General features: G+C 41.5%; 1 protein-coding gene across 1 annotated transcript; it reads right to left on the bottom strand.

Moving 5' to 3' along the window:
- Nucleotides 1-5,599: 5,599 nt before the first annotated feature.
- C1H3orf52 (chromosome 1 C3orf52 homolog) lies at nt 5,600-13,616 on the bottom strand. Its single transcript, XM_009813007.2, has 6 exons — nt 13,449-13,616; nt 10,330-10,453; nt 9,626-9,759; nt 8,682-8,752; nt 6,628-6,827; nt 5,600-5,634 (listed from the first exon to the last, which is right to left on the bottom strand). Coding segments are annotated over exons 1-6 (699 nt in total). The 3' UTR covers nt 5,600-5,632.
- Nucleotides 13,617-16,907: the final 3,291 nt, after the last annotated feature.

Genomic DNA, 16,907 nt, shown 5'->3' on the forward strand with positions numbered 1-16,907 from the left:
TTCAGTCTCCCCACTGATAAGAGAAGGTCAATGATAACAGCCTTTCAAAACTTGTAGACTGGAAGGATTCTGGAAAATGTGACTATGAGCAAGTCTTGGGTAGACCTATATGTTGGGAGGGCTAGAGGTGCTCCAGACTTCTCTCAGTGGATTTGGAGCCAGTCACTCATGAAAATAAAAAGCCTACCTGTTCCCATTTTGCAGGCACATTAGGAGAAATACTGCTGCCCTCCCAATTCTTTGTAATAGAGGAGAAAGACGTGCCCCTGCAGATAGGTAGCTAATTCCTTTTCTTAAGCAAGTCCAGCCTGATTGCTCTGCTCCTTAAAACTTCTGGAATTTCTAAATCTCAAAATTTTATAAAGCCTTAAATCAAAACTCAGGATTTATTTTCAGTGAAGTGGGTTCAAAGTCAGGAGATCTTTCACACCAAGCAGAATCTAAATAGACAAAATGATTTATATAAGCTGGGAAAATCCAAGCCAGATTCTGCAGGAATTAGATTCTAACAACTATTTCTCACTTCTAGGTTTGAAAAATAAAAGAGAACCCTTTGGGTTTATTAAACCGTGGAGCAGAGACCTCTGTTCCACTTACAGAGCATGAAAGCTGGCTACAATTGTCAGTATGAACTCAGCAACACCCACTTAAAATACTGCTACTACTGCAGACAATAGAGGATGACACTATAAATCCTGTACTTACTCACTGGTTTTATTATCCAGTGGGTTCAAATCAAAAGCATCGGGGCAAACAAATTTTTAACTTCTGGCTCTGAGTACTTGATCAGTTCACACAGTCCCTTTAGTTTTAATGAGTCATCCTGCTAGCTATTTAGATGCACAATCACCCCCGATCCATTAGCAAACACCTTCAAGAGGCAGAAGGAGGGACAAGTTTAAACAGAGTTGGGAAAGCATTTACCCACACAATCTTACCTCCTCCTTCATTAATAGCTCTTCCTTCTCCTCCCTCTGTTTTCAAGGAGAGCATTAGAAAAGGACCACCAGGAAGGGGGTTAGCCATCACTGCATCCCCTGTGAGCCAGGGCCCCTTCCAGGACAGTGTGTCTCCTGCACAGACAGACGTGTGCACACACACCTGGGGTTTCGGTTGACACCCAGACCCTACAGTCTCTCTGGCAGCTGGCCGCGACTCCCCTGGCCCTCTTTTTATTCCCCTACTTTCCCATGCTTTTTGCTCTGTAAATCACCCTGATCCCTCCCTTTAGTTCCTCCCGTAAACATTCCATAATAAGTCTTGTGTAAACCCCAAATGCTGTCCCCTCACATGCATCAATAATATGTACTATACCTTTAGTAACTCCCCTTCCACCCCCATCTGTAAAGGTGATCTGGAGAGCTGCTCCCATTTGCTCATTGGGTAGATGTCACCCTGGGACCACCAGGATGATGGCTCCCCTGGGACAGCCCTGGGGGGGACCCGGGGCAGGGGATGATTCAGGTTCCCCCACCTGCCATTGTGCCACCGTGCTCCCTCCGGCGTGTGGCGATGAACTTTTTATTACGTAACCTACCACTAAGTGCTGTCATCCTCAGAGCAAGAGTCAGGCCTTCACTCTCCATCCACACCAGGCGTGCACGTGTTGTTGGGTGCTCCTGGTGTCCAGCCACAGCCTGTACAGTAGGGAAATGACTGTGGATTTACAAACCATTCTTGGTACTATGTACATCGGTCAAAACCACTGCATGAGCACGCAGGCTATACCGGATTTGTTCACATTGCAAACTTCTTCAGGGTATAATCACATTGAAGCTTCTCTCTCTCTCTTTCTCTTCCCCTCTCAGGAACATTTTGCCAAAAAAGATTCTATGAATTCCAGTGAACTGTGGTACTCTACTGTCAGCCATGATGTAAAACGTGAAGCATCTGTGATTAACACCAATAATCGGACAGAATACGCACTTGTCAACGTGCCCAAGAGGAAGGAAAATATTGCCAGGGCTGAAGAGCACAGTGAATATGATTACGTCCTGATAACTTAGAGAGAGACATTTTCCGCTCCCGAGGCACCCTTTTACTTGAATGTTTAAGCCAGCAGTATGCAGCCCTGCTAACCATCCTACCTCTGCTGTCAGGTCTTCAAACAAACATCTCTCTCATGTTACCGAGCTTACTCTTTAGGACACATCTGCCAATCACTTCCAATGAGACAAATCTGTCCATGAAAAAGTGATCACAGAAGGAGACATGGACAAGGTACAGGACTTGACGAGTAAACCAAGAGGAATCAGTAGCAACTGCCATTGTAAAACAATGTTTTTCTATAGAAAATTAGGTGCTTCATTACTGGAAGCAACTGAGGCTGCACATTTTTCTGGACTTTTACAGTACTTTTTGTGAAAAAGGGTCTTAAGAAAGACCCTTTGAGATAGAAATCTCAAAAATGAAATAATAACACCCCTTGTTGTTGGGTTTTTTGTTTGTTTTGGGTGGGAGTGTTTTGTTTTTAAATGAAAGCCTAGACCCTGTGTTAGATGCACTTACTCTTTTCCAAAGTTTTTCTGGCCTGCTTGATGTATACCATTATACAATGTACAATTTCAATAAAGAACTCATTTCTCAAAAAAAACCCCAAACCCCTTTAATGTAATACCACTTATCTTAGAGTGAAGTCTTAATGAAGTTGGAATGAAATAAAAAAGCAACAAACCGCACGCTAACCAAAAATTCCAGCCACTTAGAAGACTATGAAACCTGATGCTGCACAGGCGATAACTGCACACCCTCAGTAGAATTCCCGAGTGTTGTCTCTGTGACACAACACTTCCAGCTCACTCCTGCTGGAGTGTCAGGTCTGGCTGTCTGCAAGGCCATGACATAACCTCCCCATAGCCCATCACCCCCCTGCAAGCAGCATTTCTGGATATGCGCATAGGACTGAAAACCATTATTCAACTGTTCACCAGACCTCATAAAGTCATTATGTGCCTGTGTTCTTGCTTAAGAGTGGTTTTTTGCTCCCTCCTTTTTTGTAATAAAACAATTTGGAAAAAAACGTTGAACAGTTTTCCTGATTTTAAATCTCCCTTTGCATGCGATTGCTGGCTGCAGCACTGGCTTTATGTCGTAGTGCCTTTGCGATTCCCACCTGCAGTTTCGGTGCCTGCGGGCAGTCCCGCAGGTGAATGGTTGCATGCAGCAGTGGACAGACACACTGCTAGTGTGGTGCAGGCAGCGCTCTGCAGGTACCGCTGCAGTGACAGGCAGCTGAATCTGTCCAAAATTTGTACTCGCTGCTGTGGCTACACACGTGACTGCCTGCCATGGGATTTTAAAGGGCTGGTTGTACGTACACTCCACAAGCTCTAATTACCAGAACTATCTCTTATCTTCTTTTTTAACATTGGCTCAGTTGCCTCAGTCATTAAAATATTACCCCCACTCCTTCTATTAAAATTAACATTAAGCATTCACACAAAATATCTAACTTGATGAAATAATGTGTTCTCACACTGCTCTGTCCCTAATGGATGAGGTCATAATTAATTCACTCGGATATTTTCTTTTAGGTGATCAATTTACCTCCAAGACATAAAACCAGAAACCACTTTTTGTCATTTTTTTGGCATTTCCTTCAACGAGAGTTCAAAATTTGACTGGAGGTAGACTGTAAAGTCAGATATTTTATGTTGAATATCGCAACATCTTGCTACAACTCCATCTCCTTCTTTTCCTGTGAATTGCTGGGGTAAAGGTACTGGGGCAGAGAAGGATAGCTGGAAAAAAAAAGAATGCTTGGCTCCTCCTTTTTTCTGTTGACTCTTAATGCACAGAGGAGTATCACCATAAAGAAGCATAATCATATTATTTTTCAGTTCTTAGAATCAAGATAAAGAAGCATTCAAGGGCAGGTTCGGTCATCTTAGTAAGAGCGATAAGATCAAGCAGCAACTCAAAGACAAATTATTTCTTTGCTGCTGGTATTTTCATAGCCTGCTGCTTTTGGGACAAACCATATAAACCATGAATTTTATCCTTCCCAATGGAAGAATTAGAAGGAATATCTCTTCTAGTTGTATACTGCATAGAGTATTGCATCAAGAGAAATTATGGTTGTTACAGCCAATCCTACATCTTGCAAATCAAGACGGGGTCAGAATTAGCCACAAACAGACAGCCACATGAACTACTAATTTGGTCCAGGCTGTTTCCCAAGCTCAGTTAAAACTCAAGCAACAACAAATTCGGGTTTGAGTGTACAGATCTAACAGACAGACGCTTCATACAGCTCTCAGCATTTAGAATTCCAATGGTTATTTTTGAACTCAAACAGCTGAAAGACTGGAGCTGCTGAAGAATGAAAACAATCACTTTAAGAGTAAAAATAAATAATTTAATACACAGTAAAATTGTCGGATTACTCCTTAAATAAACTAGTAATATTAGGAAAAGAGAAACACAATTTCCCATAAGATATTTCTCACAATACAAATAGTTTCTTAAAATAAATTTTTCTATCCAACAGTACTAACATTTGTCCTGGCTATAAACAAATAACAAGAAACTATACTTCACTAACATGGTAGCGAATCCATTCCATTCCTCATAACGTTAATGCTTAATTTTTAATTTTCATGTTATAGTCATTTACTGGCTATAACTCTCATGCCACGGTGGCCTGCACGGTCTGCTCCAGCACCTTCCTCTTGGCATTGGCCCATCTCAGCTGATCTCTTGTCAACAAAAACAACTATTTGCTACCTTATAAGCCAAATACCTTGCACTTGTTAATTTTTATCCCCACTGCTGGGCCAGGGACTACAGACTAGGGTATAGACTAGTTTCTCTTTGAATTTACAAAGGCAGGTCAAATAGCTGTCTATTCACTAGTACCAGCAGCTAACTATTAAAACACAGCTAATTTGACCCTTGAAAGATTCCTGTGGCATTCAGATGCATTAGTGAACAAGACATGTTTCTTCCTTCATTTCTATTTCACATTACAGGTGAGAAAAATAGAGCAGATACTGCCTTATCCAGGAAGAATGCAGGATGAACAAGGGCATGATATGAGTTGAAGCTCACTTAAGAAGCTAGTGCAAAGTTCTTGCATGTAATTAAAGAAAATAGAGAGGATATTTAAGTTTTCAGGCTGTTTTATGAGGAAAGGACGGGGGGAAACATGGCATATGAATTTAGGAGGGAAAAAAGTAACAGACTTGAGCATGAGTGGAAGTGAGCATTAAGGATGAAGCTGTGCAGATAATTTTGGATAAACCAAGAGAAAAAGAAAGGAGCCATGTACAAGACTGCTTTTAAAGCTCGTGCAGGGAATCCAGATTTAATTGTAAGGCAAGACAAAGCCGAGGTTTCAAAGTCAACAGAGCGTGCATCAGACAAGATACGTGATTTTTGCAAGAGTGAAATGGGTTATTGAGATATCAGGACAACAATAAAGAAGGAGGTAGTGGTGTTATAGGAGTACAACACTGTTATAAATATACCACATTTTCCATTTACAATATTGCATCACAGACAGTATTTACAGGACAACAGCTTTAGAAGTGTTTCTACCTAATGAATAGCTCCCTACCCTGGGATTACTAATAGGTAGGAGAAGCCCATCTCTTCTAGGCGGTGAGGAAGATGAAGAGTCTTTCCATCATTTCTCTGAAAGTTAAAACAGTGCATTATTAACATTAAAATGAAACTTTAGTTAGATATTTCAGCATATTCTTTCCTGTCCCTTTTACACTGCATTTTCTATGAATTCTCTTTATATACAAGGAACAAAATGATACTGAGAATTGGAACTCATGACTTGTTGCTCTCTTGTCCCTTGATAAGAGTACCAAGAAAAAAAATAAATCAATATGAGTTAATTGCAAATCTTACTTATACACACTCTGTGGTGATGTGTTAGCCTAGAATTATTCTGAAAGCACGTAGGTGCGACTCAGTAAGTTGTGGGTGGGGAGAAGCAGCTCCATGCATTGTTTTCAGTAAAACTGCAAAGCTCATAGGACTTTTATACTGACATTTCAATCAAAACAAATCTAAATGCATTGGAATAACTACCTAGTCACTGGTGGCCATTGGAATCACTACCTAGAAAACCTGGAAGAATGAACATTTGATTCCTTTAAAAGGTGTCTCTGTGCATAAGTTTTCCCAAAAAACTCTGAAAAGAAAAATCAGGAGTCTTTTTCATCCTTGACTGTGAAAAAATCAGAAGTTCACTCTCAAATTACTTATCTTGTTTTACTTGGATTAAAATTTGTTTTATAAGTATTCAAATATGAATATACAATAAAGGGAAACATTTTTAACTATTTGGCTCCCTGTTATGGTACACACACACATGAGATTTTCTTTGTACGCATAAAATGCAAGAGGAGATCTGAAAAGTTTGGTTGGAGTCTGTAGCTAACCAGTCTCATCACTACTCCCTTTCTAATCAGAAGACCAAACAGTGAATCCTAGGTTATAAGCTAAGCACAGCAAGACTTTCTCGAAAACTGATTATTTTACAATTTTCTTAATACTGTTGTGCAAAATATATTTCTAACAAATCTCAACATCATTCCAGAAAGATTTCCCTCCTTTCAAGTAAATACTTCTGCTGTTTGTAAAGAAACAGTCTCTCTAATGTACAGCACTTACATGTTAACGTGAGAGAAGTCAGGTCAAGCTTTAGCCTGTTACATTCAGATGTCCCAGGATTAGAAGTATCTTCTTCATCATAAATATTTTGACGTAAAACGTTCCTTATAAAATCTGGATTCATTGTGTTTTCCATAAACCCCTCTGTTGATGGTGGTACAGAAAACTGTAGCTGATAAAATACAGTGGAGCTTTCATTACTGAAAAACAAAGTCAAGCATGAATGCCTTCAAGTCCCCACTGGATCTTTTCTTTTTTGAGAAGACTGACTTTTCATATCAATGTTGGCGTGGATTTTTTTTAAACTTGTTCTAAAGAAAAGCACTATAAAAGAAAACTGCCATCAAAGATTCCAGTTTCCTCCTCCCCCTCCCTTCTCAGAGCAGCTCTTGACATTATCAGAAACTGGGCACATACCTGAAACCAGCCTGAGACATTCATTCAAATGCACAAGGTGAAGTTTTCAGCACTCGTGCTTCACAAGTACATATAACGATAAGACATGCTGCGATATCTCACGCATAGGCTGGCTGAGAACCTGCGGAAATATTTGCTCTCCTGCTCGCAGCACGTGGGGCCACCCAGCTGTGCTCCTAACTTGGCTCTGGCGAACCACCGAACTGCAGTCCATCTCTGGAGATTTCATTGTTTGTGGTCTATCAAATCCACTGAGTACAATTCGACAGTTACATTTTGTACTCACAGGATTTAAAACCTCAAAAAAGTAGTTGGATGGGGAAAAAGAAAAGGAGACACAAAGAAAGAGGCAGAGGCAGAGCAAGACACACACACACAAAGAGGCAGAGAGAGAGCGAGACCAGCTAGTCAATACGTATGCAGCACTACAGCTTTGTAGACGGTCTAAATCAGAATTTTTACTCGTAAGGCTAAGGAGCTACAGCTCTCTCATTGAGCTGAGCCAGCGTGCCCAAGGCTGGCAGTGCCGGGGAGCACATTCCCCAAAGGGCCCTCAGGACTGCCCCTTGCTGCAGCCCAAGGGGGCTCTTTCTCTGTCCTTGCTCTCTCAAGGGCCTTGGGACTTTGCAAATCTACTTCCCTTGATTTTCTCCTGTCTTTCTAATCCCTTTTGTAACAGTGCTTTTTCAGAAGTCCTTGGGGAAGCTCTCTGACCGCCTTCCCTTGCCTCTCTGCTATCTCTCCCTGGCAGGACCACGCTGCAGCTGATCTTCCCAGCCCCACTTTTCCCTCTGCTGCTCAGCCTCCCTCCTGTTGTAAATTTGTGATATCTCCATAGATTAAAACCTTACAGTCTCAAACACAGTAGACTCCTTAGCCTTCCTCCAGTGCTAGTTTCTGCCGAGAATAAGGTCCTCCCTCTGTTCCAGCTTGAAGCTTTCTGTTGCCTCTGCAAGGCAGGCTTGGATGCTTTTCCCCTTCTTCCCACCACTGCTACTGCTCTGGCTCCACCAGCCTTCGGTGGGTGAGTTCTCCCTCACGTGTAAGCCTCTCCCAGGCTAGCCTAGTCTCCAATCTGCTCTGCCTCTCCCTCCTGTTCCACCAGTCTCTCCAACATGCTGCTGCTGTGAGATTTGCTCCTGTTGTCCAAAATAAAGTGAGGGGGAAAAGTGGTCCAAACAAACCAGCAATGCAATATTAAAGATTTGGCTCTCACAACTTGTACGTCCCTGTTGCCTTTAGCTCTTTCGGGAACAAAACAGTTCTCCCTTCCCCATGAACCCTGTTTTATTTATTTAAAGCTATTTAAGCTATGTCTACCTCAAGTGGTTCCAGCAGCTCGTTTTCTTTTTAATAAATATCCTTGAATACGTTTATTAAGGGCTGCACTTCGAACCAAAGACAACAGAGACGATACTTAACAGCAACAAAATGTTACTGTCATTATATATTATTAGCAGCACTTGCCATTTACACCAGAGGATGCTTCAACTCGTTTTTACTACCTATATATGTAACTTTCCCCCAAACAACCTATTTTTCACAGATTTAAATGCTGTGCATATTTACAGAGACACATGCATGTCTCATCAAATGCCTGGAATTTTTGGATAATTTTGGTGATGGAAATTGCTTACCTGAAATAAACCACCTTAGCTGACCTAAAGTAGCGTCCTAGAGCTGGAGATGAACTGTAGACATCTGTTAACTTGGAGAGAAGAAAGAAAAGAAAAATAAAAGAAATATTTCTTCCATTCACTCTCTCTTTTGCCCATAAAAGAAGTAGAGTGAATCATTCTTACAAGGTGTTTTAAGAGGCATAAACACAGCTGCTTAAGTTCAAATATCAGCAAATATCTGCCCTGGAAAAGGTACACAATCCCTTTAAGCTTGACAGACAAGTTAATCTGTGTGTTTGAGTGATTACTATATTACCCTAACACAATGGAGGCATTCAGGGTGAACTAAAAGTGTGTGCTCATGTTGCCATGTGCAATTTATGTTGTTTGGCTGGGGTTTTTATTAGTAGAAGAAAGCCCTTCTACTCTTACTTGGTAGAGGGAAGGGTCTTTCTACTGAGACTCCCTTTCCACAATAAGTCTAAACGAGCCCTGCCATGCCTGCTGAGCTTATTTCAGCAGTAACTCAGAGCTGTGATGGCTCAATGAAGATGGCAGCTATAAACCCAGACTGTCATCGCATACTGACAGAATGCAACAGAAAGGATTTTTAGCTGGCATTGGGCTTGGATGATCTTCACAGGCCCCTCCTAACCTAAATTAGTTAATGATTCTATGAAAAAGGTGAAGACTGTGTCCCAACCATTACTCAAATTTAGGAAAAAAATAAGGCTTTTTTCTTTTTAAAATCAATGCAAATTGTCTGTGTGCTTAAACGCAGACAATTCAGTTTTCTAGATCAGGACTTAAAATTATACTAGAAAATGTACAACTCAGAATTTTTTGCAGACTTGCAAATGACTGAGTTGCTACACAGAGAAACAGAAACTTCTTAAAAGGGAAAACACTGAATCAATGTTACAAGCAGAATCAGCTTTGCCAAGAACCACATCAACACATACCCTCTTAGTAATGTCTTCAGAGAAAAGGTGTGGGAGACCACACATTAACTCCAACGTTCCTGAAAAATTGCGGTAATTTCCACTATTTAGTAAGGAATCGGGATCCCAATAGTCATCCTCATCTGTGTAAACATCTGATATTGAAAAGGAGATAGAAAGGGGAGGAAAAAGTTCCAGTTAGCAGAAGTATTGGAAAAAAAAACCTTCTTGGCTTTCTCCAGGGTGGTTTTCTCACAAATTTCCTGGGTAATCACTGACTGGGAGTGACAGAAAGAAAGTGCAAGTCACCTGAAGAAAAGTGACAGCACACAGACATCAATCACCTGCCCCATTAGCGAAAGTCAGCTGCTCTGGGAGCCTGACAGGCACTGACACCACGCGAGGGGACTTAAGTGATCCATTGTAATTATTGCAACATTACAAATATAATCTCCACTGTCATCCTCGACTCTGTTCTTGTAGCTTTTTCTCACTTAGCGACAAACTGGAATTGTCATCTGATCAGGATACAAGTTGCCTGTTGCCTGCTAAAATAAAAGTGTTCGCATCCGCTACTCAAAACACCACCCTCTGCAGTCAGCATCCCAGTCCCTTCAGCAGTTTACAGAGGGAGTTTAAAGGATGCTACTGTTCAATTTGTGTTATATTAGATTGTACATATTGTACATTTTTATTAGAGGATGAACCGAGAGTGAGATACTTACTAGAATAAAGAATTAGGCTGATGAGAATGACCAGGAAGAATACGAGAAAAATTGTAGTTATAACCATCCATAGTTTACACTTCCAGAAAACTACGTTCCCGCACGATTTCCAGTGATCTCTCTCCTAGTTACAAAAGAAAGGGGCATGCTGATTAATGAAATAAGGTGGGAAAAAATATTTAAGCATATCTCTACTGTCACATTTGGAAACAAAAAACCCCACATAGATGGGAGAGCCTCATTGGTAAGCAATGCCTTACACCAGGCGTTCCCACCCGTAAGTACTGCTGCAGGTGGGAACATAGACCTGCAGAAGGCAAAGGACATTCACAGGCAAGCTATTACTTGAGAGAGAGATGTATCATTCCCCATTTGTGCAGAATTTCCAACTCCTGAATTGCCCATAAAGCTAAGGTGCTACAAAGGTGCTTTCATGGCTTCCAAAATTTTTTTTAACTACACAAATTTGATTTGCATGTTCCACAAGCAAGCTGTCCTTTAAATGTTTGCCACCTCTCTCCCAACCAAAAAGTTGTCTGTGAAAGCATTTCCAAAATCATTCACCTCCGTGACTTTGATGATATCAAGTCTGCATAGCTCCTGGATGCCAGCACCCAAAGGAAGTGGACTGCTATTCGTTAGACACTAATGCATTAAAGAACACTGTAAAATAATTGAGACTTTTACAGCTGACTCCCTTTTTCTTCAGAAGATTGGAAACTTGAAGGCTATTCAGTACATTTAACAGAAAATTTATTACAAATCTCACCTGTTCTAGGAGATCACAGGGAAACTCTCTTCAAAAAAATTGTGCATGAGTACACGTTCATATAGGGGAGAAAGGAGAGAAAGGACAATACCTGCCTTTCATTTCATTTTTAATAAGATTTAAGACCATGGCAGAAGCTATTGTTTTATTAGTTATGCCAGCAGCACTAATATTAAAAAAAAAAAAGCAAAAGAGTAGGTGACATAGCAAAACAAATGAAAAAACCTCCAACTATTTTGTTCCACAGCCAGAAGACTGAAGGAAGGGCATGAATTCATAAGCAGACCACGCTGCCTTTTTAATTCCTCCTCATCATCATCCACCGTAAACCCAGCTATAAACTCCATGTCCTTTTTGACATCAGTAGCAGGCAAGGAAAAGCACATGCTGTAGGCTGCCTGGGCCACACACGTGCAGGTTGGCAGGAACCAGCTGCTAGCTGGAGGCACTAACCCAGGTTTACCTTCCTTTACTTTTTGAGCTTTCTAAGAACCCGGCGTAATAGAAAGCCTTTCACTGAATTTAACTGACATCCACCAGCTGGCTTAAAGCTTCTTTGGGGGTGGCAGATGAACAGGGGGAGAAAACAGACACCCACAGAAAGATCTTAGAAGAATCATTTCTCCAGGAGCGGGGGCAGAGGAGGGAAAGCATTCCCTGCAGACACCCCTGCACGCAGAACTTTGCTTTGATGGAGAATGAAGGGCAGAGGCTGCATACTGTTTCGCTTGCAGCATGCTTTCAGGTGTGATCATGTTTACGCATATCCTTTTTATTTGATTTTTAAAATGTATTAGAAGAATGAAGCTTCAATTTAATACTTGACACTAGCATATTGTTTTGTATCTGAAAAAAAAAATTCAGTAACTACTGCCTAGAGTACAACTATGAAATCAGACATAGTAATATCAGTTGAGACGGACAAGTCACCAAGCCCAGGTTTCGATTGAGCCACATATTTAGACCATCACAAAAGTGTCATTCTTAATTATGCATAGCAAACTGGCTTGATCTCAAGCAAACATTCAGCTCCCCAACTATCCCCTACCAGCTGGGCCAACACCCTCTGGACATTGCCCACATACATCGCAAGACTGCCAGGAGGGAGCTGCAGCAGAGAAAAATCTTTCCGCGGTGGGCAGGGCAGTTCTGATTAACCTGCCCCCGGAGCAGGAAGCAGAGCATGATAATCTTCCAGAAGTCCCTACAGGATAGGAAGCCAACTGCCATAATCAGCAGAAACAGAGCCCAAATGAAAACTCTGGGAAGGAAAGGCTAAATAGAAACTTAAGGGTAAAGTTTCTCAAGATAGCTGAGCGGATCTATCTCACCCCTGCCTCTCCTCCACCCTCTCCTGTTCCTCTTTGCACCTCCCTAGAACTTGTCTGACCCTGCAGCAGGCTGATTCAGCTTACCAGACCAGAGGAGAAGTAACTGTATAGTTACTCCAATATAGTAGAGTAAATGGGGTTTTTGCCTAGCTGGTGGAATGAATCAGCCCACGGAGATGATGAGCGGGGCTCACACAAGGAAGCAGTCACTCAGCCAGGAGCAGGAAGGGAGGGGTGGCGTGACTAACACAGCCGAGCTCTCCGGAGGGCTCAGCCATCCCCGCAGAATAGTGGGGAACGTCTTAGCTCTGCCACAGATATTCCCTCTGCTCTTGAGTAAGTAATAAAAATCATTGTACAAGAGTCACCTGTGAGTATATATTGCTCTTCTGTCAGTGTTAGCCTGTGCCACAGCTTTAAGCTAAATTCTGGGAGCAATCTCCCTTGGGACTCACATGCTGGTCTTAACTGAGGCGTTGGGGAACTCTATTCCTACAAATCCGTAATTGTTAGCAACTGCAAATTACTCAAAGATTAAAAGACTGAGAATTCAGCATGGTTTAAAAAGTCTGTTGCAGGACATTCTATTCTTGTTTTGGCAGCACTATTGTCTGATTAATTTGTTCTGAAAGAAAGCTTCTTTTTAATATGGGTTTCAATTTTTCTCCTGTCTGGTTTTAAGCCCAATCCCACTGACAGCACATGAAAAGAGAAAGCGAAACTCAGAGTACCAAGTACAACTTCATTTCCTAAGTTAAGCCCCCCCTAAGCCAAGCCCCCCGAAAGAAAAAGCTTAAAATCCCACTCCAATGCTAGAATATTTCATTGAGAAGAAGAAGAATAGAAATATGTTTAACAGTTTTTCAGCCTTTACTTTCAAGTGAATAACCTTTCCCACTCCCTCAAACAACAAATTAAAGCACCCCTACAAGATGTTCTTGCAAAGTGTCATTTCCCTTGCTGTGTGGTATTTTCCCCAACAGCTCCGCAAGCATCAAATGAGCAAATGAAATGCCTACCTTTCTTGTTTGAGAATTTAGAGGCTTGTCATGATGAGCCTCACTTTCCTCCACATTATCTTCTTGTAATTCAATAATCTCATGCTCCTGACCAGAGTTTTGCCTTTTCATAGCTTCTGTCTCTGCGTGGGGACCTCTGTCTCTGAAGCAAGCATGGAGGTAACTCATTTCCTTCTGGTTTCAGCTGCAGTTATGGTCAGTAGCAGTTCTGGTATGAGGCTGGAGATGGTAACAGGGACAGTTGGGATAGTTTTCACGGGAGCGATCTGAAAACACTGATAAATAAGGGGAATTCCTTGAAAGGACAAATAACGTCGTCTGCACTAGCTGTGGAGAAATGAGAGGAGGAGGAAGTATCGATTTGCCTAGTTGCCAGAATTACAGCCCTCAGCTGTGCAATACTAGGTTTTCCAGTTTGTCTACCTTACTGTACCAGCCCTTGGCAAGCACAAGCAGGTGACTAAACCTTCAGCAATGTTGTCATTTGGTGAGGCAATTTTGAAAGGAACCGAATTGCTTTCCCTGCTGCTGTAAGCTGAAACAGTAAAATACTATTGCTGTTATCCGTGCAGATAAACAAAGAGATGTGGTTCTGAACAGCACAAACTGAGTAAAGGATCACATAGCTTGTGGTTCGGTTAGGCCATGAAGGGAACTTAAAACATCTGTCAACACTTCTAATTTTAGTCTCTCTGTATAATCAATAAAGAAATGAATCGTACTGACCTTTGTGCTGCGAGTTGTCCTCTCTCTAGTTGTTACGTAGCCTAAAACCATGTTTGGAGCTAACGAAGTATTTATGTCTACTCACATACTATCCAACCTAAACCTGAGAATCCGCTTCCTTGTAAAAAAACCCAAAAGAACAAATCTGAAGAGAAGAGAAAGGTGGCCTTCAATTTCAGCCTGTGCTCTACAGGGCATGCTTTTATGAAGCAAATCATGGTGTGAGTTGAGATCTGGTCTGCACTAGCTTTCTACATGAACTCTCCCATGCTACTTATAGTCACTCATAACAACTCCCTGCAGCCAGGGGCTGATTCCTCCCCTCACTGCCCCAGTATCCTTCATCCTACCTCCTCATTTTTCCTGTTCTGATTCCATCCTCGTGTTTCTCCTTCCTCCCCACAGAGCAATTCTCTCCCCTCTGGATCAAAAGGGTTGGATAGGCAGCCAGTAACTTCACTCTTGCTCACTCTCTTGTCCCAGCACAGAGAGGATCATGCACTAAGAGGAAAACAAGGCCTCTTTCACCAACTCCCTCCCTTTCTGGCTGAGCATCCACTCACAGCACTGCTCCTCCTTTTTCCTGCCAAATGCTGAGGATGCTTTTCCTCCCCCCAGATTTTCCCATTGTGCAACTCATCTGGCTACTGATGCCTGGAGCGTTCCCGGGGGGCTCAGATTCCTTATGTCATATCACAATCATCCAGGCAAAGGCACTCCATCAAGCTGAGCACACGGCTTGGTTTCATTCAGCAAATAAAAAGAAATACCAACCTTTTGGTTCTGGAGAATCCTTAAAACTCTGGAGGACTGAGGATGAAGCTGAGCAGTCATCAAGATCAAAACATGTGTCTGGATCCACAAGATTTTACCTGGGACATCTTCACTAGAAAAAGCCTTTACCTACTAGTTCTCAGTACTCCTGCTGGAGTAAGCTTCATTTATTTCATTTCCACTCACAGTGAAAGACTTTACCTTCCTACTGAGTTGTCTGAAAGCAAAGCAGTTTTTCTAAGTCAAATGAGTTAATGATTATGGATCTCACCCTGCAAAAGCCAAAGTCCTTTTATTTAAACCTGTGAAGCAGCTCCTTACAAAGAGTTGAGTTTCTTTCGTCTAGGTGATCCAACTTCCCCACTTGGTGCCTTTCTTGCATGTGAAGTAACTGACCCTTCTGACGCATGGAGCTGAGAAACTCTTAAAGAAAACGGGAAGTCGAGAACTGATCTGAACTTTCTGGCCTAGGCTTTTATCTAAAACAGAACAGCAGGAAAACTGTTTTCTTCCGTAGTGAAGACATCTCTGGTTTCAATATAAGGAAAAGAAAGTTGTGCCCTCAAATGTGTGCTTTAGTAAAACGGGCAAGTTAGGCTCAGCTTTACAAAAAGAGGGAACTCCAAGGTGCAAACGTAGTTCTGATTGCGCCTGGGGATTAGCGTTTTAGAGGCACTATCAAATAAAACATAGCCACTTGGATATTTAGCACGTGTTTATTAAAAAGGAAGATGTGAATGACCAACTAGCCTTTAAAGATACTAAACCCCCTAAAATACAGGCTTTGAGTATAGCTTGTGCAGTAAGCTTGACACAAGCATCGTGGGGTGGGAAATGCCCAACGCTGGTGCAAGAAAGGAAAAGCAGTATCAGTGTTAGACGCAGGAATCTCCCTGCATGCAGATTACAGTACTAGCTCATTCCAGTGTTTTCCCCCCATGCTGCCAAGGTGGGTCTAAAACAAAACAAGGATCACATATTTATGTACTGCAGAATAAAATTGTGCTGTGTGGACAGCAATGACTGGTATTCAAGTTGCCGACTTCATTTATTTTTTTTAATATGTTAAAAGTTATGTGTTTATATGTGAAAGATAAACACTTGCAAATACTGAGCACAATTTAAGACCATCTAGACAGATCTTTTATTAAACGGAATACCAGCATTCTTAAGTCCCATAAACAGCTTTGGAAACCTTAAATCAGCTAGATTTGGGCTGATCAGGAGACTATAATTATCAAAGCTAGATTTACTGCTAGGGTTAAAAGGAATGTGGCTGTCATTTCCTCTTCTACTTTCTTTGAGTCCAAGGATGCATCGAATCACATAAATCCCTTTTCTTTTTATGTCCCTTTCAATGTCCTGTGGCCATGTAGACACAGCCCAAGAAGAGATAAAACCCAAAAATCCTGACCCTGAAACTCTGCTTGCTGCAGACCAAGGACATCAGGAAAAGCAACATGAACCCAGGAGCATGCTAAAATTCACAAAGCATGCCAGAGCCAGAGCTGGGGAAATACACTTGTAATATATTGCAAACATCAGACCCTACAACTGTGTTCAAATTTGAAAGAGAATGTAAGAAAGCATCAAAGTTTCCTTTTGTTTAATTAATTAAAATTGGTATTTCTTTCCTCTTATTTAAACATGATCCCAAAGAACCACAATGATGCTCTTAGAGTTCATTAATGAAAATTTCTTGGATCCTAACATTTGTGAGCTATATATCTGATGTTTTTTTAGGAAAACACAGGAGACAGCCCAAAAGTTACAGCCAAGAAAGGAACAGTCATGGATGCAGTGGCAGCATAACTAGAGAATGAATTAATCTCAGCTTTGTACACTATACTGATACTATACTTGTATATTATACTTGTATTTTCAATAAACGTGAAATAATTATCTATGTTTAGAATCCTGTAACATCACTAAGGTAATATATATTGAGTTGAGTATACA

Source organism: Gavia stellata, chromosome 1, assembly GCF_030936135.1.
Source record: "Gavia stellata isolate bGavSte3 chromosome 1, bGavSte3.hap2, whole genome shotgun sequence".
Lineage (NCBI taxonomy): Eukaryota > Metazoa > Chordata > Aves > Gaviiformes > Gaviidae > Gavia > Gavia stellata.

What these genes read in the sequence shown, in the direction of transcription:
- C1H3orf52 (XM_009813007.2), bottom strand. Translation starts at nt 13,616, where the DNA reads ATGAGTTACCTCCATGCTTGCTTCAGAGACAGAGGTCCCCACGCAGAG. An exon ending in CTGAAGACATTACTAAGAGG is followed by an intron (nt 8,753 to 9,625) that starts GTATGTGTTGAT and finishes CTTCTCTCCAAG; the next exon opens with TTAACAGATGTCTACAGTTC. An exon ending in GCTAAGGTGGTTTATTTCAG is followed by an intron (nt 6,828 to 8,681) that starts GTAAGCAATTTC and finishes TTTGTTTTTCAG; the next exon opens with TAATGAAAGCTCCACTGTAT.